This window comes from Drosophila serrata, unplaced genomic scaffold (assembly GCF_035046125.1).
Source record: "Drosophila serrata isolate PLE 108 unplaced genomic scaffold, ASM3504612v1 contig_382, whole genome shotgun sequence".
NCBI lineage: Eukaryota > Metazoa > Arthropoda > Insecta > Diptera > Drosophilidae > Drosophila > Drosophila serrata.
The window spans coordinates 4,850,455-4,875,374 of record NW_028257280.1 but is presented as its reverse complement, the minus strand read 5'-3'; the positions used below and the strand labels follow the sequence as shown (position 1 = coordinate 4,875,374).

The 24,920-nt window shown below is 39.6% G+C and overlaps 3 protein-coding genes across 3 annotated transcripts in view; all 3 read right to left on the bottom strand.

Moving 5' to 3' along the window:
* Positions 1-24,920, bottom strand: part of 5-HT7 (5-hydroxytryptamine receptor 7) — a 58,925-nt gene that overhangs the window by 15,410 nt on the left and 18,595 nt on the right. The window lies entirely within an intron of this gene.
* On the bottom strand, positions 10,523-10,945 carry LOC110186499 (uncharacterized). Its single transcript, XM_020955693.2, has one exon. The coding sequence runs from the start codon at positions 10,943-10,945 to the stop codon at positions 10,580-10,582; it is 366 nt and encodes a 121-aa protein (XP_020811352.2). The 3' UTR covers positions 10,523-10,579.
* Positions 10,523-20,922, bottom strand: LOC110186498 (uncharacterized). The gene has a single exon (XM_086840610.1). It carries the CDS (start codon positions 13,584-13,586, stop codon positions 13,023-13,025), a length of 564 nt encoding a protein of 187 aa, XP_086696736.1. The 5' UTR covers positions 13,587-20,922; the 3' UTR covers positions 10,523-13,022.

The following is a 24,920-nucleotide window of genomic DNA, read 5'->3' as shown; positions in this document are numbered from 1 at the left end:
AGGGGGTAAGAGGACGAAGGACGATGTGGATAAGAGCGGGTCCATTCATTCCGCTTTTTGACAGCGTCACTTGCCTTAGCCTGTCGTGACGGTGCAGCATCTCACTCGCATCATCCAGCTCATCCTGTTCGTCCTGCACATCCTCCGGCGCCTTTTCGTTTTCGTCCTTTTAGTCCGGGGCCATTCCTCATTTTCCCCGGGTGGCGCCGGCTTTCGCTGTCGTCTTTTGTTTAGCTTGAAGCACGTCGCGCTCATCTCTTTGATAAATATTAGTTTAATTCTTTTTGCAGGCTGCCAACCCAGCCGCCAAGCAGCTGGAACTGGAGCTTCAAGGATTCAAGGCTGCCGCCATTTCAGGCTCTTTAGTGGCTCGTTTCCTTATTTAATACAATTATTCGGTTCCCTTTTCCATGCGCACTTTATTGCCTTGGCGCAGTTTGTGTCCTTTGTTTGGCATTTCATTTCGTTCGCCTGGCTAAGTGAAAAATGTAAATATTTGCCTTTGATTGAAATACGAGAATCGAAAATTGCAGATGGCCGGAAACGGAATGGTAACTCGATCGGCTTTGAGTGTCGGCAATCGTCCGAAGAATATCCGAATTTCAGCAGATTAATTGATAGAAAATCACAATGGCAGAGTAACGAATAAGTGTATTATTGAGGAAAGAAAACAATCCGAAAATTGAAGCTATCAACCGGAAGGAAAGTTAAAATATCAAAGAACTGCAGTTAAAAGTTAAGTCGTATTTTGGTTACAGTAACTTTACTCTTTCCACTTCTTAAATATATTTTATTTTTCCTGCCTTCTTCATCAGTTGAAGTTTTCCTTTACCACCTTTTTTTTCTGACAACAATCCTCGCAAGGATTGAAGCCTTGAAAGAAACGGGTGCCAACTTAATTCGATGCCCGGCTGGCAGAAATCCGACCAAATCCGTTGCCTCTATTAGATGGCCTGCAATTTGGACCATTCACAAAAATACTTTCCATTCAACGGCCTCGCAATCAATGGCAGCTGCTGATTTCCTTTCGTTTTTGGCTGAGGATTTTGGCCAAAAAGCTGGCAACTGGCAAGTGGCACACAACCTTGATGCAATTCGGTTTCCATTCCCAAACCGTTTTCATTGAGGGGAAAGTGCTGCGTCGGTCGATTCATTCATGATACTATCCCGAAATTCACGTTTCGAGTGCCCCCTTTGACTGACTGTTCGACATTTACCAGATTTCCGAAGACCGAGAGACACGTTTCTGGCATAGAATATCAGCAAAGCTTCGCAGTCCACCCCACACTTTTCCTTTGAGCGAAATTATGATTTGATGACAGAGCAATGTGACGTTTAAATTGAATTTTCGATTTTTAGCATGTTTATTTCACATCTGCCTTTTGCCTTCTACCTTCTGCTCTGATTTTGTTCAAACTTTTCTGCAAAGATGTTCCTAAATTTAGCCCCAAACGCAAGCAAACAAAAAGGAAAGACGAGAAATTTCCGCTGACAGTGATGTATGTATACACGTACATATTATATCTCCGATTGGCGGGGAAATCGGGTACATTTTCCCGACAGTGGGGACAGGCGACAGGTGTGAATGTCTCGCTGCTGGGTCGAGCAATTTGTCGGAAAAGTTCAGCGCTTGTCAGCGGCCAGCAAACTTTTCCCACTTGTCACGCTGACCCTTCCTGCTGCGGGTAAAAAAGACAGCGAAAACATTTGCAATTACAGGACAATTTGGTCAGCTGACCGCTGTTAATTACAATTAAGTGAAAGAAGATTTTAAAATTAAATAAGTAAATTAAAAAAACCAAGGAGTTACTTAATAATATATTTCTTTAAAATGAGCTAAGAAACTAACTAACTTGATTAAAATATATTTGTAAAGTAGATTTTTGTATTTACATCTATTTAATCTGTATCATCGTTTTTATTACATAGCAATTGTTAAACCAATCAAATTTAATATTTTTTTCTGACTATAGTATGGTTTATTTTATAAATTCGAGTAAAAACTATGACTGCAGATGACGGCAAATGGGTTTTTCTTGCTGTCTGGCTTAATTGAGGGGCCAAAGAGCAACATTGACTCGCCGGCGGCAGTTTACCATAAAAATGCAAACACCAGCCGCAGAGGCAACAGATGCCACCCCAAGGAGTCCTCCCGAAAACCAGGAGCAAACAGACACTTGTTGCTGGGTCAAAGGATGTAATGGCCGGAGGACGAGAAGGATGTTGGAAAGAAAAGGACCAAGGAGACGTTGCAACGGCTGCGCGCATCCGGAAAACGGAGTCCGGGGATAACCCAATGAGAAGCTGAACGGAATTCGCTCGGGGCCCATGGCAAATAGTCCTGAGATGAAGAAAGCAAGAAATACAAAATTTAAATGCTTGCAAATTGACTTCGAAGACGAGCAGAAGCTGCAATGCCCATCTGCGCATAAAATCAGAGGAAAATTGCACGCACACAATATTTAAATGCTGTTCAATGGAACTTTCAAGAGCGAAACCAATGCTGGGAAATTGCAATGCTTTTGCAATAAACACACTTTGATTGAGTTAATTTCCCCCCAATTGTTATTCTGTCGGCTAAGTGGGAACTCTCGAGTTTCTTCAGCTGTTTTTGGGCCTCAAGAAGTTAAAACTTTTCTGGAAATTCAACTTCGATGAAGTTGGAATTCCGCAGCATACAGAGGAAAAAATCAAAGCTGTCATAAAAATATTGTCTTTGCTGGACAATAAGTTTTGTAAAATTCAAATTAAATTCTTCACATTTTGTAACACAAAACTTTCTGTGAAAATAATGAAGCAGAAAAATACACAGGAAAAAATAGAAATCATTTAATATAAATAACCATTTGTATACCCTAACAGTGTATTACAATTGTAGTCCGAAGCTTGTAACGCAGTGAAGGAATCGTTTCCGACCCTATAAATCATGTATATTTTTGATCATCATCAACAGTCGAATCGATCTAGCCATCTTAGGAAGAAAAGCAAAATTTACGATTTTTTCAAATTTTTATCGTTAAAATTGTCAAAAAGTTGAAAAAATTTGAATATTTTTAAAATTTGAATTGAGTATGCAGATTAATTAATCTAATTAAAACTAACATACGAATGGTTTCCGAATTTAAATTTATGAACTTTTGGCTTATTTATGAGATTTCTTATGTTTTGATTTGTCGAAAAAATTGTCTTTTAAAAATATTGATAAATATAGGGATACTTAGTTGAGATCGTTTTCCGTTTCGATCCTATTATTCTATTGAAAACAGCATTTTGCTTGCCGATATTAGTTTCTTTACTTATTTGTTCCATATTATATTCTATTTGTGCAACATTTTATTTATAATACCTTTGTTTACTTCAAACCCTATTTAGTATGCATCACAAAACACTCTTTTCTCGAAGTGATTCGAACCTCTTAACGGCATAAAAATAGCTTTTTTACTACTTTATGCAAACTTGTCACCAAACTGAACTCTTTGCACGCTTCGCCCATCGCTTCGGCTGCTGCTGCTGCTGCAGGCAAAGACAACAAGTGGCTCCTGGCTGGCAGGGGAATTTAATTAAAAAGTTTTTATGCGTTCCACCAGAGCCATCGGGGCCTCAACAGAAGTGCGGGCTTGTCAACGGTGGCAGGGCAACAAAGGTTTATCCCTTAGTAGCAGACTTTTCTGCCTATTTTCTGAGAGGTTTTCCCACACCCCAAAGAATGTCCCTTGTTTGTTGTTTGTTGCTGAACGCCGCATAGTTGCAGCTGAAGGAAAAAACAACTTTGTTGCTTTTTTAGTGGCATGTAAATTTGCGAATTCATATTTATGCCAGGCCCGGGCAGAAATAGTTTACCCAAAAGAAGCTGAAATGATGCAGCAATTTGCGTAAAGTTATGCGCCGTCACTTTCAGAGGAAAAATCGTTGAGATAAGGTCGCCGAGTTGCAGCACATTTGGCGGACATAAAATTCAGCGAATGCCTCATTAAATTTTAAGCATCAAACGGAAGTGGCATTGCGTATACGCAACGTTGCCAACTGAGTCACTCTTTGGCGCTTGCCTTGAATCAGATTAGATTTTTTATATTTTCATTAAGCTGTCTAGTTCTTTGGCTTTTAATTTTTAATACGTAATTAAAAGTTTCTTTCCGAAAGACATTTTTAAAATCGCTCAATCAACTACAGCTCGATTCTGTAGTAAAAATTGCATAATTTTAAACCATTGTTGATATATTTTTCTGAATTAATTCATTTTACATTAGCCTCGATGTTTATGTACTAAATATAAATATATTTATTTATTTGCAATAACTAAATTGCGAAAGCCCTTTACCTTATCCGCAAATATTTACATCATTTTCTTACAAAATAAACATGTGTAGCATTAAAGACAATTTTAAATACACATGTTTATGTATAATTACACATTTAAAAATTAATTAATTGAAAATGTGTGTCTAATCTAGAAAATAAAAATAAATAAACACATTAAAAAAAAACAAGTGATTAAAATGTAATTTATTTGAAAAAAATATAAATCAAATAATTCATAAATTCTAGTTAATTAAACTTGAATTAGTTGCATTCGATCTTCAGTGGAATCAAACTTAAAGTAAATAAGACTTTACACATATTAAATCCAAGTCCAAATTTTTTATGAATTAATTAAAATAAGACCCATTATCATTGTTGACTGAAAATTGGTTCTAACAAAAGCTGAGCGAGTAATGATAACAATCTAGTATCCTGCAGCGTTCAACTGAGTCGGAACCACTTGCTAGTTACATAAGAGCCAATTAGCTGAGTCGGCTTCACTTTGTTTGAAACCAAGTACTCGGCTTCCTCGGGGATCTGGCCGGAAAAGCGAATTCATCAAAGCCAGCTTACATCGCAGAAAGTGCATTTGCGGTTGAGATTTTTTCCACCGCTAATTTTAGCAAAAAGGAAAAGAAAAGCCTGCAATTTCCTTTGGACCCTTGGCTAATTCGCTCGACTGACCAGAGCGGAAGTGGCCGCTAATTGAAGTGCTCGCAAGATTCCCTTGTAAGCTGTAACCTTGGATGCTGTATCCAAAAGAGTCACTCGAATCAGAGAAGAACGAAGTGTCTGTAACAATTCAGTACTTTGCCATCGGTTCAAGTCCAATCGCATTACCACAAATTATGTCACGTATTTACGCAGTTCGAGCGAAACTTTTCAAGGGCCTGAGTGGAACTTTTATCGCATAATTGAACTATGCGTCGGTTAAGTTTCGGTTTCGGTTTCGTGGCCAAAGTTTTTAATGTCAACATAAACACTGTGTGCACCAGACAGCGAGAAAAGCGCTTTTCCATGGATGCCGGATTAGGACGATGGCGATGGCGATGGAGACATATACTGGAACGTATCCATGCATGCGCCGGCGAATCGCCAATCAACATCATCGTCAACGACGACAGCGACCATAACCGCAGCCATCACAAATGCCATTAGAGAGGCGCAGACCAGACGAGTGGGTTTCGGTTAGGTCCCTTGGCAAGGACACTCCACATGCCACTATCCCGCGACCACCCATCATCAACCCATCAGGCAGCAACAACAATGTGCTAGGGGCATTAGTAACTACTATCCAACCCCATTCTCGACAAATCCAGAACGGCAGCTCAACTAACGCATCGTAAATTGAGATTTCTATTTATTGTGAACGACCACAACAGGACACTGAAGAAAATATAAGAAACCATTAAACATTGCAAATATTTATTAAAGCAATACGAAAATGAAATATATTAAACTAGAGCAAGCTTATGGTATTTTTACTAAAAGAAATAATAGAAATTAATGTGCGATGTCAGAAAATAATAATATTTTATATAAAAACTATTTTGTTTGGTTTATATCAGCAGTTCAAGTGTATACTATATATCTGTGGGTTCAGTTGGGTTCGGTTGAGTTTTATTCAGTCCAGTCAAAGTCACTCAACATCCCCATCCACTATACCTCCACTTTCCATTTCTACCCCAGGCTGTCACCAAGTTGACGCGGTCTGCCGACTTTATAAAGTCGCTTAAGCATTTTTAATGGACTTTTAAGTTTTGCTTTTATTGTTTCATTCACATTGCTTTTATGTTGCTCTGCATGCATACCCGTGGATACATTTCTCCCTACTGGGGTTAACTTAATTCCATTACTGAGTAAATTAAAAATGAAGAAAGTATTAGTGTTGTAAAAATTATATTGTGGAAAAAATTATATATAAACTTGTATGTAAAATAAGTTCAAAATGTAACTTGCTATGTCACAATTTAATTAAGAAGCTTTTATAATTATCTATGTTCTTTTTTTATTGTAAAGTTAATGCAATGCCATGGTAAATTAAAGTAAGTAAAAGCTCATTATTACTTTATTTAGTTTGATATTCAGTGGAATAATTTTCGCTTTAACAAAAACAAAGTCTGTGGAAATATTTATAGAATTTTTTTTTACAGCGAACTAATTAACATAAAACTTCTGGTTCTGAAAGGCCATCAATTCCGGAGAAAAGAGTTTAATACATTTTATCGTTTTCCCTTCAGTACTTTAGTAATAAACTTGCTGGCAAGTAAAACAACAATTTCAATATAATTCAGAGCTTGTTTATCCTGCTTCATTTTAATTAAAGTTAATAAATTAAATATCTTATATTATTCTTATATTAATATCAAATTATTTGCCTTCCCAAAAACACATTTAACTGATTTGCCAAACTAGTTGGCATTTATTTGCATTGCAATCAACCGAATTCCTTCACTAATAAGAAGCAAACAAACTTCATTTTCCCCAATTTTCCTTTGGGCTATGTGAGAGCTTAGTAAGAGAGCTGAAATTACCATTTCTATTAATACATATTTGATATACTTATTTCAATCAATGTTCTATCAACTACTTCTCGGGTTTGCCCCGAATCCTCACGGCTAAACAAACTGTCAATCATAGGGAAAATCCCCCGGGGGAGTCCTTGGTCTCCCAATTTTCCGGGGGCGCTGGCTTTATTATGGAAATTAAATTGATATTTAAGTGACACATAGCGGGGCGGCAGAGTGAGCAAGATAAATTTCGGCTGACGGCAAATTGTTTGCTCATACAGCATTGTTAAGGCGAAATTAAATTTTTATGGGCTTAAACTTGGCTCAGTTGTTGTTGGCCGTCGTTATTGCTGTTGCCATTGTTGGCCAGAATATGCCACGCCATCTAATGAAGCAGCTGGCAGATGTGTGTAAGTCTCTCTCTGTGGGTTTGTGTGAGTGAGTGTGTGCCAATGTGGTGGTCAGCTTATGGTTTTTTGGCCTGGCCCTGGTATTTTGACCTTTCAGCTTTTGGGGCTCGCCGCCGCCTTTTGGCTGTAAGGATTAATTAATATGCAAATGGACAAGGAGCAGGCAAAAGAGGTTGCAGGGCTAGCAGCAATTTAAATTTGCTTCTTTCATTCTTTAATGAACTCCGAGTACCCGAAAGTTATACATTGTGAAATATTTATATTACATCCTGTACCACAACTTGCCCCACATACGACCAAGAGTGCTGGAAGTTAGCTTAGCGATGGACAGAAGCATTGAAATCAAGCGATAAATATAAATATCAAAATAATAACGACATTTAAGAATATTAACGATATTACTTATGATGTCATATAATTTTAAGATATAAATATCTGATGTTTCTTTTCGTTTAACATCACCAACTACTGAAAAGCCACTGGGGTGAAAGCCTGCATATTCATAAAGATCTCTTACGCTGCGATGACGACGATAGTCAGTCCTCCATTTGCAATTCGTATGCAGGACATTTCCGGTTTTCGGAAATGCATTTCCGCTTCCGGGCGCTTGCCGGAGCATAGCTTCTCCGGCGCTGCCCTCACGAGTTCCACATCAATTTGATATTTTGACAGAATCGCACAAAACAGTCACCAGCTAATGCACTTACTGGCCATTCAACCAATTTGGTTACACGATTTTGATGCAATTTATTGCCCTGCACGCCCCACTGGCCGTCCACTTATGAAATTGATTTTATTTTTATTAGTATTTTATGCGATTTGGCTAAAGTGTCCACGGTATGGGAGTTGCCTGGGCGCCGAGGGAGAGAATTAAATTAAACACGTTCAGGTCGATGAAAGCCGACAGCGCACACACTTTGTGTTTGGCCAGAGACCAGGTGGACCACCAGCAATTTCTCATTGTTTGCCCGCAGCCGGGTTTTCCCCGTTTTACCTGCCTTCTGTGGCCACGCCTTCATATATATACACACACACACTAAAAAATATATATGCCACAGCAACGTACACTGAGCAAAATGTCGACTTTCATATTAATTTAACAGAACAAGAACTAAGAATAGTCTTAGTTAAGTAGCATTACTTATTACTTATGGTATTGCGTGCTCACATAAGAATAGAAAATATTTAATAATGTAATATTTCAAAATTAAAATATATAAACAATTCAAAAAGATATATTTCCAGGTGCACACGCCACAATAAAGCGTTAAAACACGACTGACTGGCAGTGAAATGCGTGTTTGCCATATCGAATTTCACACTTTCGCGCTCGCCCACTCTCCTCTTAGCTGCTGTGGCGGGAAAAAGGACAAAGGAAAACTGGAAAACTCACAGGACAACAAAAAAGAGGCAATCAATGAAACGCTTTTTTCTGTTGCGTCCGTCACCTGCCCCACACATGGCAACTGCATTTGTAAATCCATCGGCATTGGCATCTGCCTCAGCCTTGTGTTCGATTTCTGTTTCCATTGCTCTTAATGTGTCTTCTCGCTTTTTACCCGGACATATATCACATCAGATATGGCTTGTCTTTTATTTATGACTTTACAGAGATATCAACAAAGATATAAGTTGGGTGACTTGGGTGACTTGGAAGAGTGTCTGAAAATGACTTTAATGCCTAAACTTTAAGACTTTTCTGGAATGCATACTGCCATTGCTACTCACGAAAATATAAGTAAACCCCAATTAAGGGGGGAATGTTAACTGAAATTGGAGCACTAGCTTCAAATTCAAAGCTCCTTAATTGGACGTAATCATGGCTCGACCTGACTGGTGTCCTGAACACGTCACATTCACATCCGAGCTGCATTCAGGGCCACATTCTCATCAGAGTGACCGCAGCGGGGGAGTGTCCTGACTGCCATCGCCAGCTTTTTGGCCAGGATGTGTTGGCACAGCGGGAGATTGGAGGGAATATGCCATACATACCCCTTTTCGAGATGTGTGTGTATGTGTGGGAGAGAGGTGGGGAAAATTTGAGCACATAATAAATATTTATTAGGCCGCTGGTGGTGCTTGCCAAAAATTAAATTTGTTTTCATTAAGCCAGACAAAGCGTTTAAGGCCGCTGTTAAAATACAGGCGAACGCCGCTAAGAGGACTTATGTTAAATAAATAGTTTAGTTATTCAAATTAAAGCTTAACTGAAATACTTTTTTAATAATTTGTATATTGCTTAAGATATCCTTTTTATGTTTCAATTAGTGAACTTATTTAATTCATGTAAGATTTAAGAATACATTTATTTATTAGCCACATTTATATGAGTTTCCATCATCATCATCAGCATCATTTATTTAATCTTCAACCCTAATTAATTCAGTTCGTTCTTTGTAAGAAAGTTATACTGTACATCTGTCCATAGCTCTTTTCTTCAAGGAGTCGGTTCTGCAGAAAATATGCTTGAAATTAAAAAAGGGTATTCTCTGCGGGGTCCTCAGTGTCAACGTCGCCTTCGTCGTCGCCTTGACGTGGCTAAAAACATTTCGTTGGCTTAATTGTGCGCAGGCCAGGCAGATATGGAAAAAAAGGGAAATGAAAGTTTTGGGGCCAAAAAAAAAAAAAAAAAGTAAGGAAAAACGCGAAACAAAGGCGCTCAAAGCGAGAAGCAGAAGCGCGCTCGACGCTGACATTGCACGAAGGTTGGCGGCGGGTGGCTGAGTGGGAAAAGTGGTCGGTGGGTGGTGCGAAGTAACATAACAAAACAAAATTAAAGTAAATATGCGCCCTGGCTCACCGACAAAGTAAAATGGCAAACAAAGCGGCGACCCTGACAAGGGGTCGAGCGACAGGAGAGACAAGGACGTCAGTAAACAAAATCACAATTAACTGAGAATGGCAAAAAATAACACCGCCAAAGGAGCAGCGAGCATGTGACAATGGCTGTCGAGCCGAGGACTCGTTTTAAAGCGGTTAAAAAAAGGGATGGATTCTAAAGGACGCCAAGGACCTGTCATAAAGCATTTTAATTGCGCACCCACATCTCGCCGGCAATTGATTTGGGAGCCACCCGAAATCTATTCAAATGGGACACAAAGACACAAGGTTGAATGCTAAATGATTGGAAAAGGGTCTTGGGTTCACTAGATTAGAGTAAGGATGGCATTATTAAATTCCTTGTACACGAAATGGATTAGCATCTATCCTTCGTACATTTTGGAAGCATTTTAATTACCAACATAGTTCTTCCTAATATTAAAATGGTTATTTAACTCACTCTAGTTTGATATCAGAAACAAATTGAATTTGCAAATATTTAATTCGAACACATACATCTTGAGTCTATAATAAACGCAACTATATATTATAGCTCTTGTGGCATTGGCGAACGGCATCGTTGAATTCTTTGCACATATTGAGATCATCATTCTCCTCGATGCATTTAAGGAACTGTCTCATTTCGGCAGCGCAGGGTCCATCTTCCACAAGGTCGCTGTGTAGGGAATTATTTCCGTGACCATTTCCTCTGAACAATCCAGTAAGTCCGGCCCCGATAACATGACCCACTGTCGATCCTGCAGCCACGCCCGCGGAACGGGTAGCCACTTCATTAAAGTGCGAAGCCGACTGTATTAGGGACTCCTTTGTGGCGAGTGGAACCAAGGTCACTGGCTGGTTGCTCCTCACATATTTCGGAGTGCAGCTTTTACTTCTGCGAGACATCTCTAATAAATTTCGAAATATTTTAAGTCATCCAAGCTAAAAATATGTGACTAGCTGCCAGGGAAAGAGTAAAGTTTAGAGTGACACCTGTGTAGCTTATAATCTCGATGCCTACTCTGGGGGGTATTCTTTGTTGGTAGCTTTGCCAGCTAATTTATATTGCATTGGCATTGGGAAGGCGGCTAATTGCCAAGTGCGCGGCACACCACCAGAGCGCCACCTGGCGGCAGGACCTGCAGCCGTGAGAGAAAAAAATAATTTTCTAATTTGTTTTCCCTTTTGCCTCCTGCGTTTGCTTTTCCCATTTCCCGCTCTAATTACGAACACATAATGAATTTGTCGGGAAACGCGAGAGGTATGAAAGTAAAACAAATACAAGACTCCAGCTGGCTTTCGCTTTGCAAAAATTCACAGTGGAGTGGGCGACAAGGGGTTAATATATACCCTTTAGAATACACTGAAAAAAATTTGACTACAAATTTATATAATGTAGAACGAAAGCTTTCTGTTTCTGTGTTGCCTTATAATCTGGTAAATCATATTAAACCACAAATATATTTATAAACCATTCCTTATGTCCTTATTGTATAAGCCTAAAACAGAAACAACCCGTAAGTATTCCAAGACTATTAAATATTTTAAAATAATTTCTACAGTTTATGAGCCATTTTCTCTTCCCTCCCGTTCATTCTCATCACATTCCTATTTAACTTTAAGTAATTCGAAGCACTTTGTGAACAACCCGAAAGCCAATACTAAAAGCCTCTTTAATTGCTCACTTGTGAGCAAAAACCACATACCAAAATTACGTGAAGAGTATTTGGAAAAGCAAACACTTATATTTTCTACGAAACCCCTATTTCCTATTAGTGAGTGCAGCGCGGAAATGCTTTAATTAGCAGCGAGCATGCAATATTTCTTCGGTTTGACTATTTTTGGCCTTTCGAGTGTGGGAGTGGGGTAAAAATGAAAATGAAAACATAGCGAAAACACAGTGGCAATTAGAAGAGCTGCCAGCCAAAAGTTTGGGCCTAATTCGAATTAGGTTCGACACACTTACATCCATATGCCGAGTGCTGGCAGCGAGTTCATGTGGCAAACGGAATATTTCATTAAATTATTGCCAACCGCAGAGGAAAGTCAGCCCGAACAGCAGAGCCCCGCTGCAAATGCCGCTTGATTGATGCTGCTTTCGGGGAAAACTCGGCCCAATTTCCACAGCCACCGCCACCGCCTCCGCCCTCTGCCATTTGCGGGCCATGCTAATCAGCCATATACAATTTCCACTCACTCCGTTATGAATATTTAAGCAAATTATATTTGCTCGCTGAAAATTCTGTCGGCCTGTCATGTGAATAGATGTGACAGCAGCTGGGGCCACAGTCATCTCCTCCCATATCCCTTCGGGGAAGAATTCGAGTGAAGAGCGAGCGAGCATTCAAAAGACCCGACTCGGAATGCTAATTTCATTTTGTTTATTGTTTTGGCTACAACTTAATTGGCCCGTCTCCCCCCGGCCACAATGCCAGCTACTCTTCATTCCCAGCAAATGTTTATAAATCAATCAACATCAATAATGTTTCGGCAAGCAAGATGAATGGCCTGGAACTCCGATGAGATGTGGGGAGATGTGGCGATGGGTTCTTGTTGATGGCTGCCCGCATAACGCCAATTAATTTGGCCTCTGCAAAGGCTGCTCCTATACACTCATTGGCATTGGTGAAAAATCGTTGGAATACGAATTATAAAGAATAATAAAAGGACAAAAGTAAATTAAAACCAAGAAAGTAATTTCATTAATTAACTACTCTAAGCATAGCATAGCTATTGCAGGAGAGCATTTAAGAGGTTTATAAAACCCAAAACATTCAAGGAATTTTGTCTATATTCATTATTTGTATGTGATTTAGCATCCAACCTATCAAAAAGGATTCATTGGTATTAATCTAATTTACCATTTTTCATTTAATTTGATAACTCTTTTTTTGTAAGCAATTTAATAAACTTCTTTCAGAGATTCATTTAAAATAGGATTAGGTTGTGATCTCCATGTCCATAAGCATTTTTCTAGCTTTCTTCAGACATTATATCGCCGGCGACATTGCTGCATGGCCTCGTTGAACTCCTTGCAGACCGAAATGTCATTGTTCTCCTCGGTGCACTTGAGAAATTGCCTCAGCTCGAAGGCGCAGGGTCCATCCTCAACCAGCTGATGGCTTCGATATTGCTGCTGTAGATTTCTAGCTCCGGATTCCTCTTTTTGCTGCGATGGCTGCTGTTTCTGCTGCTCCTCCTCCTGTGCCGGTGCCGTCTGACCACGCCCACTGAACATACCGGTGATGCCAGCGCCCACGGCATGACCAACTGCAGATCCAGCAGCCACGCCCGCCGCCGTGGTAGCCATATCCTTGAACATATCCCCAGTGCTTCGACCCTTGCCCTCTCCAGCGGGAGATGAAGTAGATGTAGAAGGCTTCTCATCTGCCACAGAGTTCTTTGTTGGTTTCTGCACTGCGGGTAGATTTCTACTGCTGCCACCATGGGAATTTAAGGCATAGCTGCTGCTTTGGCGACTGCTTCCGGGCTGCCGGCGCACCGATCCATTTCCAGAGGATCGATTCTCGGAACGTTGACGGGTCATATAAAATGGCAAAAGCAAACAATTTTAGATGGAAGGAAACAGGGTCAAATGTGCCTTCGACTAGAAAGTTGAATTTTGAATGACGAGCAAACAACACTGACATTTAACCTCAAAGAGTTGGGGCAAGAGAAACATGGCCAACTGGGCACACAAGCTTCCCCAAGGATCCAGAAGCCTGTCTGCTAATTTACATTGCACAGGTGTCGCTGGGGTTAATTGCAATGTGCACGGAACTTGGTGGCAAATTACATAGCTGGCTTTGATATTATGACATTGCTTTTGCTGTTATAGATAGAACTAATTAAGTTCACAAATCCCTTGAGAATTAATAACAGTGTCACAGGATTTCTACAGAGATTGAAATATATATTCTTAAACAAGTAAATAGAGTAGAGAGTAAAGTAGGGGTAGAGTACTTCCACTGTCTCTATTCTATGTGTGATGAATGCCCTGGGCAGCTGCTTCAATTGAAATATAGTGTTTCCCATAGGTCTGTCGCCCGGGTGTTTCATTACTTTTGACAGACACTACATTACAGTTGCCCGCAAACTTATTGCACTCAGCCAGACACGCACAGACACTGGCTGTGAGTTATGTCCGGGAAGATTGCCGGATCTCATTTGCATCCACTACGATATCTGTGGGCTGTTTGCTTGCTTTATACATAGTATATATCATTTAATATTTGCTGATCTCAGAAACTGGCACGCTTTCAATTCGGCATTGTACTCAAGTGCCTGGCTGTGCGCATTGCACTTTGAGTTAATTAAGCGTTGACGGCCACAGTGCGTATGATTAATGTGGGTTGCAGTCAACGCCATTTGCATTTCTGGCAACCGTTCAGAGCCTAATTCAGGGCTCGCAAGTGGCTCTCAAGTGCTAGCCATTATAATCCACCTCCGATATATGCCACATCGCCTCAATTACGTGGGCAATTTTCGCCAAAAAACCTGTCTGGGCCGTTGAATACAAAAATACAATTAAAGTCCCGACTTCCCTACCAACTTGAGCACTCATAACTGCCTGAAGAGAATCGAGAGGTCAGAATATGGAGAACGGAGAACATTTCAAATGCGGTAAATTACAGTTAACGATTTTGTAGCACAGCAATTTGCTTTATCTCTAGATTTCTATCTACGGTTTGTAAATGTATTTCCACGTACACCGTTTGTTTTGCATGTCAGCCGGTTCGTCGGTCGGTTGTTCGGTCCGTCGGCAGGTGCTATCCGTGCCCGCAGAGCCACCTCATCTGGTCATTGGCCAGCAACAAAAGCCAAAGCCAAGCCATTGTGGCTAGCATGTCCGAGTGTATGTCTGCACTGGAAAAATAATTCTTTGAAAGGGAATAGCAAGTAAGCCAAGCTCTAAGTAATATTCAGTGTCACACTCCAAGACATAATATTTGAATATATTGCTATACCTTTCCCAATTTCAATTTTAAGAATCCCACCATTTACTATAATTGAACTATTCGGATTATTTTTCTCCTAGTGTTCGTTTGCGGTTAACAAATGTAGAAACATCGCCATAAAGGTGTTGAAATAACTGCTGCACAGTTGCGCCCAGGCCAGGCTTTGTTTGCCTTCGTTTCTAGCGTTTCTTTGGCTCAATTGTTACGCCGTTTTATGGTTATTGTGTTGAGGGAAGGTGCAATGCAAATTGCCGCCACATAATTATGTCGCAGTGAAGTAGTCCAAAAGAATGGACTCTATATATGTGCCGACAGTAATGCCGTTTGGATGTGTACTTACAACAATGGGGGCCGAAATCAGTCCAAGTTTGCTGCATCAAAGTTTCGCAATTGCCCCGAAAAAGTTACGGATCTCTGACACCTGGACAAGTCCAACTTTTTCGTGTCTAATTAGCAGGCGACAGGAGCACTTCTCTCAGTTTTAGTTTCCACTGCCACCAAACTAATTTATATAAAAACTCACTTTGGCTCACCCGGCAATCAAATAATAGAAATGGGGAACTTTTAATTTGCCATTGCCCTGACAACTCACGCAATGGGTACACGGAAAACTCCAGAGGGAAAATGGCGGAAGGAAACGGAAAAACCAATGTTGCTGAGCTACTGAGCTGGACGTTACCTCAGTTAAATCAGTTACTAATTGCATGGCACCGATGATGGGTTCGCGATAACAAAGCAATTTCAATCCACCTGTCGATGAGGGGCGGGAAACTTTCATTTCCACTTTATATAAGGGTTTTTACAAGGAGGAGTTGTGGAGTTTGAACCAAGCAAAGAAGGTGTACAACTTAAAGGTTATTTATAAGATGGTTTTCTGTCTTTACATCTTACTACCTTTTTATAATATATTATTTGTAAGCAAAGTCTTAAAACAACATATCTAACTTATTATATTTAGACCTAGTTTAAAGACTACTAATTCATATTTCAATATTAAATTTTAATTTTTATTTCTCCTTTACTTTATGGCATTTTTAAGTATGGAAGCCAACTGTGCAACTTGCAACTGTTCCATTCAACTTTCATCAAGTGTCAGGCCGTAGTTCCAGCTCCTTGACTAATGATCGCGTGCCGGGGCATTGCAATTGTGCAACTTCACGCACGTATGTATTTCCCGGGGGACAGGAAAACAAATGAATTTGGTCTTTGGGACCTTATATAAATTGCCTCGATTCGGGGCGGAGGTCAACATTTTGCAGTCATTTTTTGAAAGCTCAACAAAAGGGGCAGGGCTGAGCAGAGCTCTGAATTATATTCCAATTTTTTTTTGGTTATTAGCTGGGACCCAAAAATTAAGCCGAAAATTAATGATTGCACTTTCGGGAGAGAGAGAGAGCGCAGGAGAATAAGCAATGCAAAGACTTCATTGTAAAGGGCTTTGCTGCGCAACTTGGTAATGTGCAGATTAAAAATTTTCGCCCCATCGTTCTGCTGAGTTTTCCACTTTTCCGCGGCAAGAGCGCGAAAAGTTTCGATGGTGGGGACGCCTGCCAGTGTTTAAGGAGCCGCGAAAGAAGTTTTTAATGAAAATAAATCATGCGCACACTCGACTGCCTACAAGGGCAGACTTCAGACTTCGAGGAACCGGGGACTTATCGCCCGGGAATAAGCCAACGCGGTGCCCTTATGCGACGCTGCCACGCAAAGGCATAAAGCTAAAAACAACAACAATGAAACAAAAAATCCAAAAAATTTATGGACTTGCTCCAGTTGACACTCGATATAAATCAGGGTCTTGCAATTAGGGAGCGGGCCAAATTACACGAACTCACGAGAGACACTGTCCCAGAACTATCGTTTTCGGGGCCACCCAAGGGACGGGTGGTCCATCCTAATTGGCAAACTGTGCTGGCAATCAACCCTCCCCCCCCAAGGTTTTCTCACATATCCAAAATGCCACTGGCCACAGGTGTTTATTTAATTAATTTACATAAATCAACTTGCACAACCGCACACATACATATTATAACATAGCTTGCAATTCGTACTTGTGCAGGATTTAGCCTGCATTTAATAAGTAATTAATTTTAAATCAGCTTATTGACCCAGCAAAAAGGCCGAGCCTAAAAACTGTTTATACTAATTAAATGACAGGGCTACAGAGCAAATAAATAAAGTTAAGCTTATATTTACGTTGCGGTGCACACGTTGCGTATACGCAATGTTGACGATGAACTTGGATTATCGTGCAACAGCTAGCCAAGCAGATAATTATGCTAATGAAAAAGGGTTCTATCAGAAGGAAAAAATGAAAATAGAAAATGAGATTGATTTTAAATTCAAAAATTTTTGAAGCGAAGAAAGTAAAACTAACATTAATATTCATATTAATATTATTTACATAAAGCTACTAAAAGCTAACTTTTTATTAGGATCGTTAGCTTGTGTATGAATTTAAAGCTCTAAAACTTAATGAACTTTTTAAGAAAGTTAAAATATAATTAGACCACATTATATTTGCTCTAATCTAACCAAGTAAACCCTTATTAACCGTTCTTAAATTAGCAACTTTTCGGTTTCCTCTTCATGTTATTTGGCGTAGAAATGTAGGTATTTTCTAGACACTTTGCACGAGCGGCTAAAATTTGCCAGCCATTCCATTATGGTAACTAATTGCCAACGTCGGCTACAAATTCCTCACTCGATTGTCTGCAAAAAAATTGTGCTCGAAATAAATTGCGCCCGGGCAAATAAATAATGCATGGTTAAAGCAAATGGTACGGGCGTAACGAAAGGACATGCAAATAATGGCTGGCTCTTTTCTGCCTTGGCAAATCACTTTGAGTTATTGTATTTAGCCTTCAACACGGTAAAATAAATATTTTAAAGCCTCGCACACACCCACCTACACCTTCACCTACACCTTCCTTCACCTACACCTTTACCTATACCTTCACCTACACCTACACCTACACCTCTACACCGGCAGAAGGTGTCTAACAGCACGCACTTTGGGCGATGATTGATATGGCAGCCATGGGCGCACGGGACACGCTGAGGGGGGTACCTGGTCACAAAACTTTGCCTTTTTCCCCTCCCTTCTCACCCATCGTCTCGGAAAAAATACAGAAAACGTCGAGTGTCAAAGTTTTTGTGCGCGCTTAGCGCATTTGATGAATTGTTAAAAGAAAATCGCGCGTATGTGTAAACATTTTGGTCTACTCCGAGGATAGGACAAAGAATTTCTTGACGGGGGCTGGAATTGTACGAGCATATATACAGACGTGTATATATAAATATATATATATTTACGGATATCTGTGTGAAAATCAACAGTACCAGCCATGGTAAAGAAACGTGGCTGCTTTTGAAGCCGCCGACGAGCAAATGGCGGAAGCTCAAGCAGCTGCTGATGATGATGGCGGTTGCTGTCGGTAAACAGAAAAGACTTGAACCGAATGAGGAAAGTGTTGAGAATTCAAAGATATTGACGGGTTAATACCCTTCCTCAGATCGCCCTTGATAGCAAAGATATAACTGGTTATCAATGGGGCAAGAAAGAAACCTTGAATGAGACCTCTATAAAGAGAATGTTACCACTTAAGTGCAGAGGTAAGATATAAAATATTTTGATAAGATTCCTAAAATATTCCAAGTATTTCATTGAGGAATATTTTTAAAGAGTGAAAAACTGTTTCTTAACTTGTGATTATTTTCATTTTGAATAAATAAATAGTTCCTAATTATTTCTTATATTAAAATATAAAATAGGTACTACCTTTAATGCTTTGCAAAGTTCTTTTATTGTAAATAGTTTTCTTAATGTCCTTTAATGACAGAAAATTAACCTGGCCTTCAAAGTTTCTGAAAAAGCTATTTCAAAGTGAATCATTATTTAACTTCTGGTGAATAGAACATGTGGAAAACGAGAGGTAATTGTTCGAATGACTCATTCAACTTAGACATTTCTGTGAAACACACATTTAAATTCTATGCTCATGTACCGGAAGATGAAATTAGCAGGAAAAGTTGAGTCACTATAGTCACAATAGAGTTAAATAATTCCGGTAAGGGTATCTATCCAGACTGACGGAGACTGAGTAGAAAAACTTTCTGCAGGCTCTTCACTTTTAATCTGTCTTAGAGCGACTAATACGCACACGGAGACTTGTGCAAATATATGCATATGCGAGCTGTCATTCCCCAGAATTCCTGGTATTTACTTGGATTCTGCGTGGGCACCTAATCCTTGTCAGAGAAGCCACATTCGGAGGGTGGAAAATAAGGGAAAAGCGGAAAATGGAACGGCATATACGCACCCAAACATACACACTCGGGCATATGGCGAAGACACTCATCACATCCAATCATCAATCACATGCTTTGGTGATTCATTGATAAGCTTTCCCTTCTCGGGATTCTTGGCTCTCAGGAGGGGTCCTCGTGGCAATCATGTTAATAATGCCGCAAGATGTTGGCCACCAGCCATTAGCCTGGCCATTAGGCTTTCCCTTTCCCCTCCTTTCCCCACCGTATCCATTTACCCCGGGCAATTAATTTAAAGAGCTTTAAAGCAAGCAACAAGCAAACAACAATAAAAACTCCGAAATGAAAAACACAAAACTAAATGAAACGAAACTCAGAAAAATAAGGGAATTTGTTTATTTTGATTTTTGGAAAATCAATTTTAAATTTTTTGTTTATTTTTGATGTGGTTATCCGGCTAGCAGCCATTGCCATTGCCATGTAAACAAATCGTTCGCTTTTTCGCAGATGCCACAAACAGAAACGCATTGAGAAATTATAAAAAAAAAGTTAACAAAACTTGCCTCAGGAAGCCGAACTGTTTATACCCTTGCAGTTGGCAATATGATATTTTTATATGACAATTTTTGCCACAAATCGAAATTTTGAGAACCCATAACTAAGACAAAAAAGCACTAATTCTAGCTCGGATACCATTGCTATTTTAGTTTTTTTTAGGTTAATAAATCCTCATACTCCATTTAAAATTTTAAAATATTCAAAACTTTTTCCAATTTTTTGACAACTTTAATAAATTGAAAAGAATGGTTTTCTCCATAAGATAGCTAGATCGATTCAGTTTTTGATGCTGATCAAGAATATATATTATTTATAGGGTCGCAAATGACTACTTCACTGCGTTTTATGCTTCTGAATAAAATTAAAATACCCTGGAAGGGTATAAAAAACACAACAATATATAAATAGAAGGTAAACATTCATGCAGAAAACATATGAAATCGAACTAGTGTTTGTTAGGGTTGTTTATCAAGAAAATATCATGGTATCAATACACCATGAATATCAATTATTCAAGGAAAGCTAAATAAATGAATGTAGCTAGGTATAAAATACTTATAAAAAGAAAAAACAATCAATATTTTAATACCATTGAGCTTTGACTAAGACCCGCATTATTCAAAATTTTAAAAGTTTATGTTCATCAAATTTATGGTTTTAATACATAAAAAGCATTCATATTCATGGTAATAAAACTGTAGTTCAATATTGCTGCCACAGATTGAGCATGAAACTCTTTATGACTAGTACTAAAATGATTAAGAGTATTTAGCACTGCGGAATGTGTGTGAGCGCCATTAGTGTCACAAGTGTAATTGTTTTTTAATCGCATTGATAGCGACCGCCAGAAACAAATTCCACACACGAAATAATTTCGAGTGTGTGCTAAAACCACTTGAAAAAACGCCAAGAGCTTTGAAAGTGACCCAAAAAAACAAAAACACCGAGTGTGCTCATGTGCAAGTGGTGTGTGTGCGTTAATGCTCATAAACAAACAAAGAGAAAGGGCGCCGAGGGAACGGAAGTGAAAAGCATTTGACTTAAGCTCGCCAAAATGGCGATAAAAAATTTACATAATGCCCCTACCCACACAATAAGGAAAAAAAATAGGAAAAACATGAAAGTGAAATAGTGTGAAATGTGCAAAGGAGGAGAGCGCACAAGTGACTGACAAATGGCAAGTGACACTCGGAAAATGGAAAAGGCACCCGAATAATGAAGGAAATGCAATGGCCAAAATACTGCAGCGGTGTCTACATATAAAAACTATATTTATCTTGTTTAATTTAGGAACTAAAGTTAACAGACTAAACGAAAAATTGGGGTTTATCTTTTAGATACTACCAATAGCTAATAAATATTAAAATATCTTTATAGACTATGTTTATGTTTTATTTATCTTATTAGCACTTATAAGTGATTTGAAGGGAAATATAAAAATAGTTTTAACATTAAATATTCCCTGATTTTCATTATTTTTGATGCCTTTAAGCTAAATCGAGCTGAAAATCATATGATATATAAATCTAGCTGTAATCAAAGTCTTGACTAATGACTTCACTTTTCACTGCTCTGCTAATGGGCTCTCCACTTAGTTCTCTGGCCGGTTCCTTTGGCTTTCTCCTGTACTCAAGACAAGAGGCCGTTGCAAATTGCATTATATCAATTTCTCCCCAGGGCCCGCATTCAGTTTATATATCCTTGAATTTCCTTGCCCACACTACTATATGTAGTGCGCATATATAGAATGCTGATATATAGAGAAGGAGAAAGAGGCATCAGGATGCCCGGGGATGGATTTTAATAAGCAAACACGACGACCATCAGTGCAAAACGTGCCACAAGCACCACAATGTAAGATTTGATAAAAAGCCATAAAAAGCAGAGCCAGAGCCAAAGATGGTAGGGCAAGAAGAGACTTGAGGCCAAGACTGTAAAATAATAATGAAGTCAATTTCAATGATGTTGCTGTGGCCAAAACAACAAAGCTTAACTCGATCCCAGCCTCAGTCTCTCCTCCTCCTCCTGCTGTCCCTATCATCGCCCATAACCCTGAAAATGCTTTTTGTTATTCTTATTATTGCTGCTGTGGACAGCAAAGGGCAACCTGCTGAACAGCAGTCTGTTGGAAGCACACACACAAAAAATACAAAGAAGAAATTATATTAAACAAAACAAACAAAGGCCTCACGTCACATCGTTTCCTGCAGCGATTTTCGATTTTAGCCTTTGCCTTTGACGTTGGCCCAGCCCTAAAAGGTTCCGCTTTTAAAATTTCCTCTTTTTTATGGCAATTAGCTTATGATTTTCATTGTCATTGCATGGGAACCAACCAGAACCGATACAAACCAAAGACGCCCACACCCGCGGCTAGTTTACTTAATGGCACACGTATGTATGTAATTTATGTCAAGTCAAAGTAAACAACTTGCCCATTAAATCGGTGGTAAATGGCTGGCCATAGTGAAAACCAAAGGGAAAACCAAATGCAAAGGGAAGGGGGAGAAAAAAGTTGCTTTGAAAGTATTGCCTAAGCTCTCGTTTCTCCAGATTGCTTTTTCCAGCGAATTCAGTAAAACTTTTGGCGGGTTCCACTTAAAACTTCACCACTTAAAACTTACTTAGCATTCGGTATTATGGATTTAAACCGAATGTCCTCCGCTGACCACCTGCCACCTTCTAAATGCTTCACTCAATTTTCCCAGGGATAAACGACCCGTTAACACAACTGTCGTTCAATTACAATAACTAATTCGAGGCTAATCCCAACGGCGTGTGTTTCCGACCTAATTGGTCGGTATTTAGCAGGGGAAAAGTGGAAAGTTTTGGGGGAAAAAAGGGTGGAATGCTCCTTTGGGGGGCCAAATCAAAACACACTCCTTGAGTGCGTAAGCGTGTTAGTGTCAAGCGGCTTATCTATTATCATTTCGTTGAATTTTGAATGGGATGAAATGGTTGAGTTTTGCTTGTTGGTTGGTTGGTTGAATGGAGGCAGAGAGGGAGTCCCTTTTGTCTGGGGCTTCATTACGCTTGATTTCTTGTGCCCCACAACAGAGCGAACCTACAACCTCTAGCTACACGTACACCATTGTTCAGCCTTCGACAGAGGATGGAAAGGGAACTCTGTGGCTTCTCCGTCCTGGCGTTATAATGCTTTGGTCCTGACTGAAATCATATAAATGCTACTGCACTCAAAGTAAAAGTAAATATCCAATACATGTATGGAAAATTATGCAAAAAGTTATAGTTACAAATATTTCGAGTCCTGTTTTTTTTACAGGAATAATTGTCATATTAAAAATTAATTTTATTTTTGGATTATTCTTTATCTTCCTCATTTTAAAGACATTTTTTCCCGGAGTGTGCTGCTCCAAACAATGAGTCCGCAAAAGGCGCCTTCTCTCTCACTCTGTCTCTCTCGCTCTGTTACTTTCTCTCTCATCCGGTAAGGCTGGAGCCAGACGGCGTGCCGTAGACAGGATGTGGTCACAGGATGCGAGCAGCTCGCCCAAGGACCTGGAGCTGCAGTCGAGTGACCAACCCAATGACTGACACCACTGTAAACAGCCGGCGGAGACAAGTAGTGGATAAGAGGGTAGGGTCCTAGGTAAACAGTCCTGGCCACATAATGAACTGCCTGCTGTGGGGTGTCCTGCACCTTCAAACACACATACTCTCACACACACAAACTCTTGGCACCGCACCTGTTGATGGAAAGTCCGTTTTGTGTTGTTGTCCCCAGGTTGTCGCACAAAAGCGAGCAACACTTTTTGCACATTTACCAAGTTTATGCAATTTACACAACCCAGTCAACAGTCACACGTCTCGTTGCGTTCACATCCACAGCTCACTGTCCGCCTCTTTTCGTTCCACTTTTAGGGCCCCATCCCAATGACGCCCTTTAAGCCATTTAAATGCCCCACTTTCCCGGCCAACTGTGCAAACCACAAGCGTTTCGGTCTGAATAATTGACCAACAGACAAAGAGAAACAAAAAATATTAAACAAAATGGTGGGGACCACAGCAAAGCGTACCCGGACAAGGACAACAAGGCAAAAACAAATGAATAAACAAAATTTATGAAGCAAAACCGCAGAGTTAAGCGTTGTCCAGCTTGTGATTTAAGTCCGACCACCGCCACCGGAGCAAAGCGGGGGGAATGTGGAAAATCCTTCCATATATCAACTGTGAAATGCAGCAGTTTTTCCCTAAAAATGCGGTAAGCAAAACCATATGTCCCAAACGGACTCGTCAAATATGTCCAGCAAGGTGTAAACGAAGATTGGTTAGCATATTCAGACAAAAAATAAATTACTCTTAAGGGTACTGCGAAAAACTAAATATAAAAGTGTGCTCGAGAGAAGGTTTATGAGGGATTAAATATTAACTTACCCTAAACTAAAGGATTAAATTTAAAACTAATGAAGTAAAATATCAATTTGAACCAAAAAACAATCTAGGTAAGAACCTATCGAATAAATTTCAAAGCGCTTTTAAGATAGAACATAATTAAATTCTGTTAATTTTCTGTCATAAAATCTTCTGAAACTTAAGGTGAAGTAACTCAAAGCCCTTTTTAACTTTCCATCTCTCAGAGTACATATGCCTATACCAACACTCGTCACCAATCCACTTGAAGAAAGTGACCAAATAAATAAATTGAATTGTTTCTCACTCACCCACGCAAAACTCATCAAATTTGCCCATCAAGGTGTACAAATATTTCAGCCAAAAATATTTCTATATTTCCATCTGGCAGTCGAAAAGTTGATAACAAATACTGTGCCAAACAGAGGAGTTGTGCCAAGGCACGTAACTAATTTATTTATGTATTTCTCAGTCGCCGCATTCACACAAAGGACCCTCGAACTGGCACTTTTTTTCATGTCCTGCCCACAGGCACATTAGCCGCAACGGATGTTGGCCTTTTCATGCTCAGTTGGGCACAAAGGAAGGCGGTCGGCCAACAGGCGACCGGCAAACGAAGGAATGTTTTTTTTTTTGGACGAACAAACAAGTGGGCAGTCGACTGACCAACCGTACAGAAATGTCAATAAATTCATATGAAGTTATCTCTTCCAGACAGCTTAATGCGTATT

Excerpts from the sequence above, each read along its gene's own strand:
- LOC110186499 (XM_020955693.2), bottom strand. The coding sequence starts at position 10,945 with ATGTCTCGCAGAAGTAAAAGCTGCACTCCGAAATATGTGAGGAGCAAC.
- LOC110186498 (XM_086840610.1), bottom strand. The coding sequence starts at position 13,586 with ATGACCCGTCAACGTTCCGAGAATCGATCCTCTGGAAATGGATCGGTG.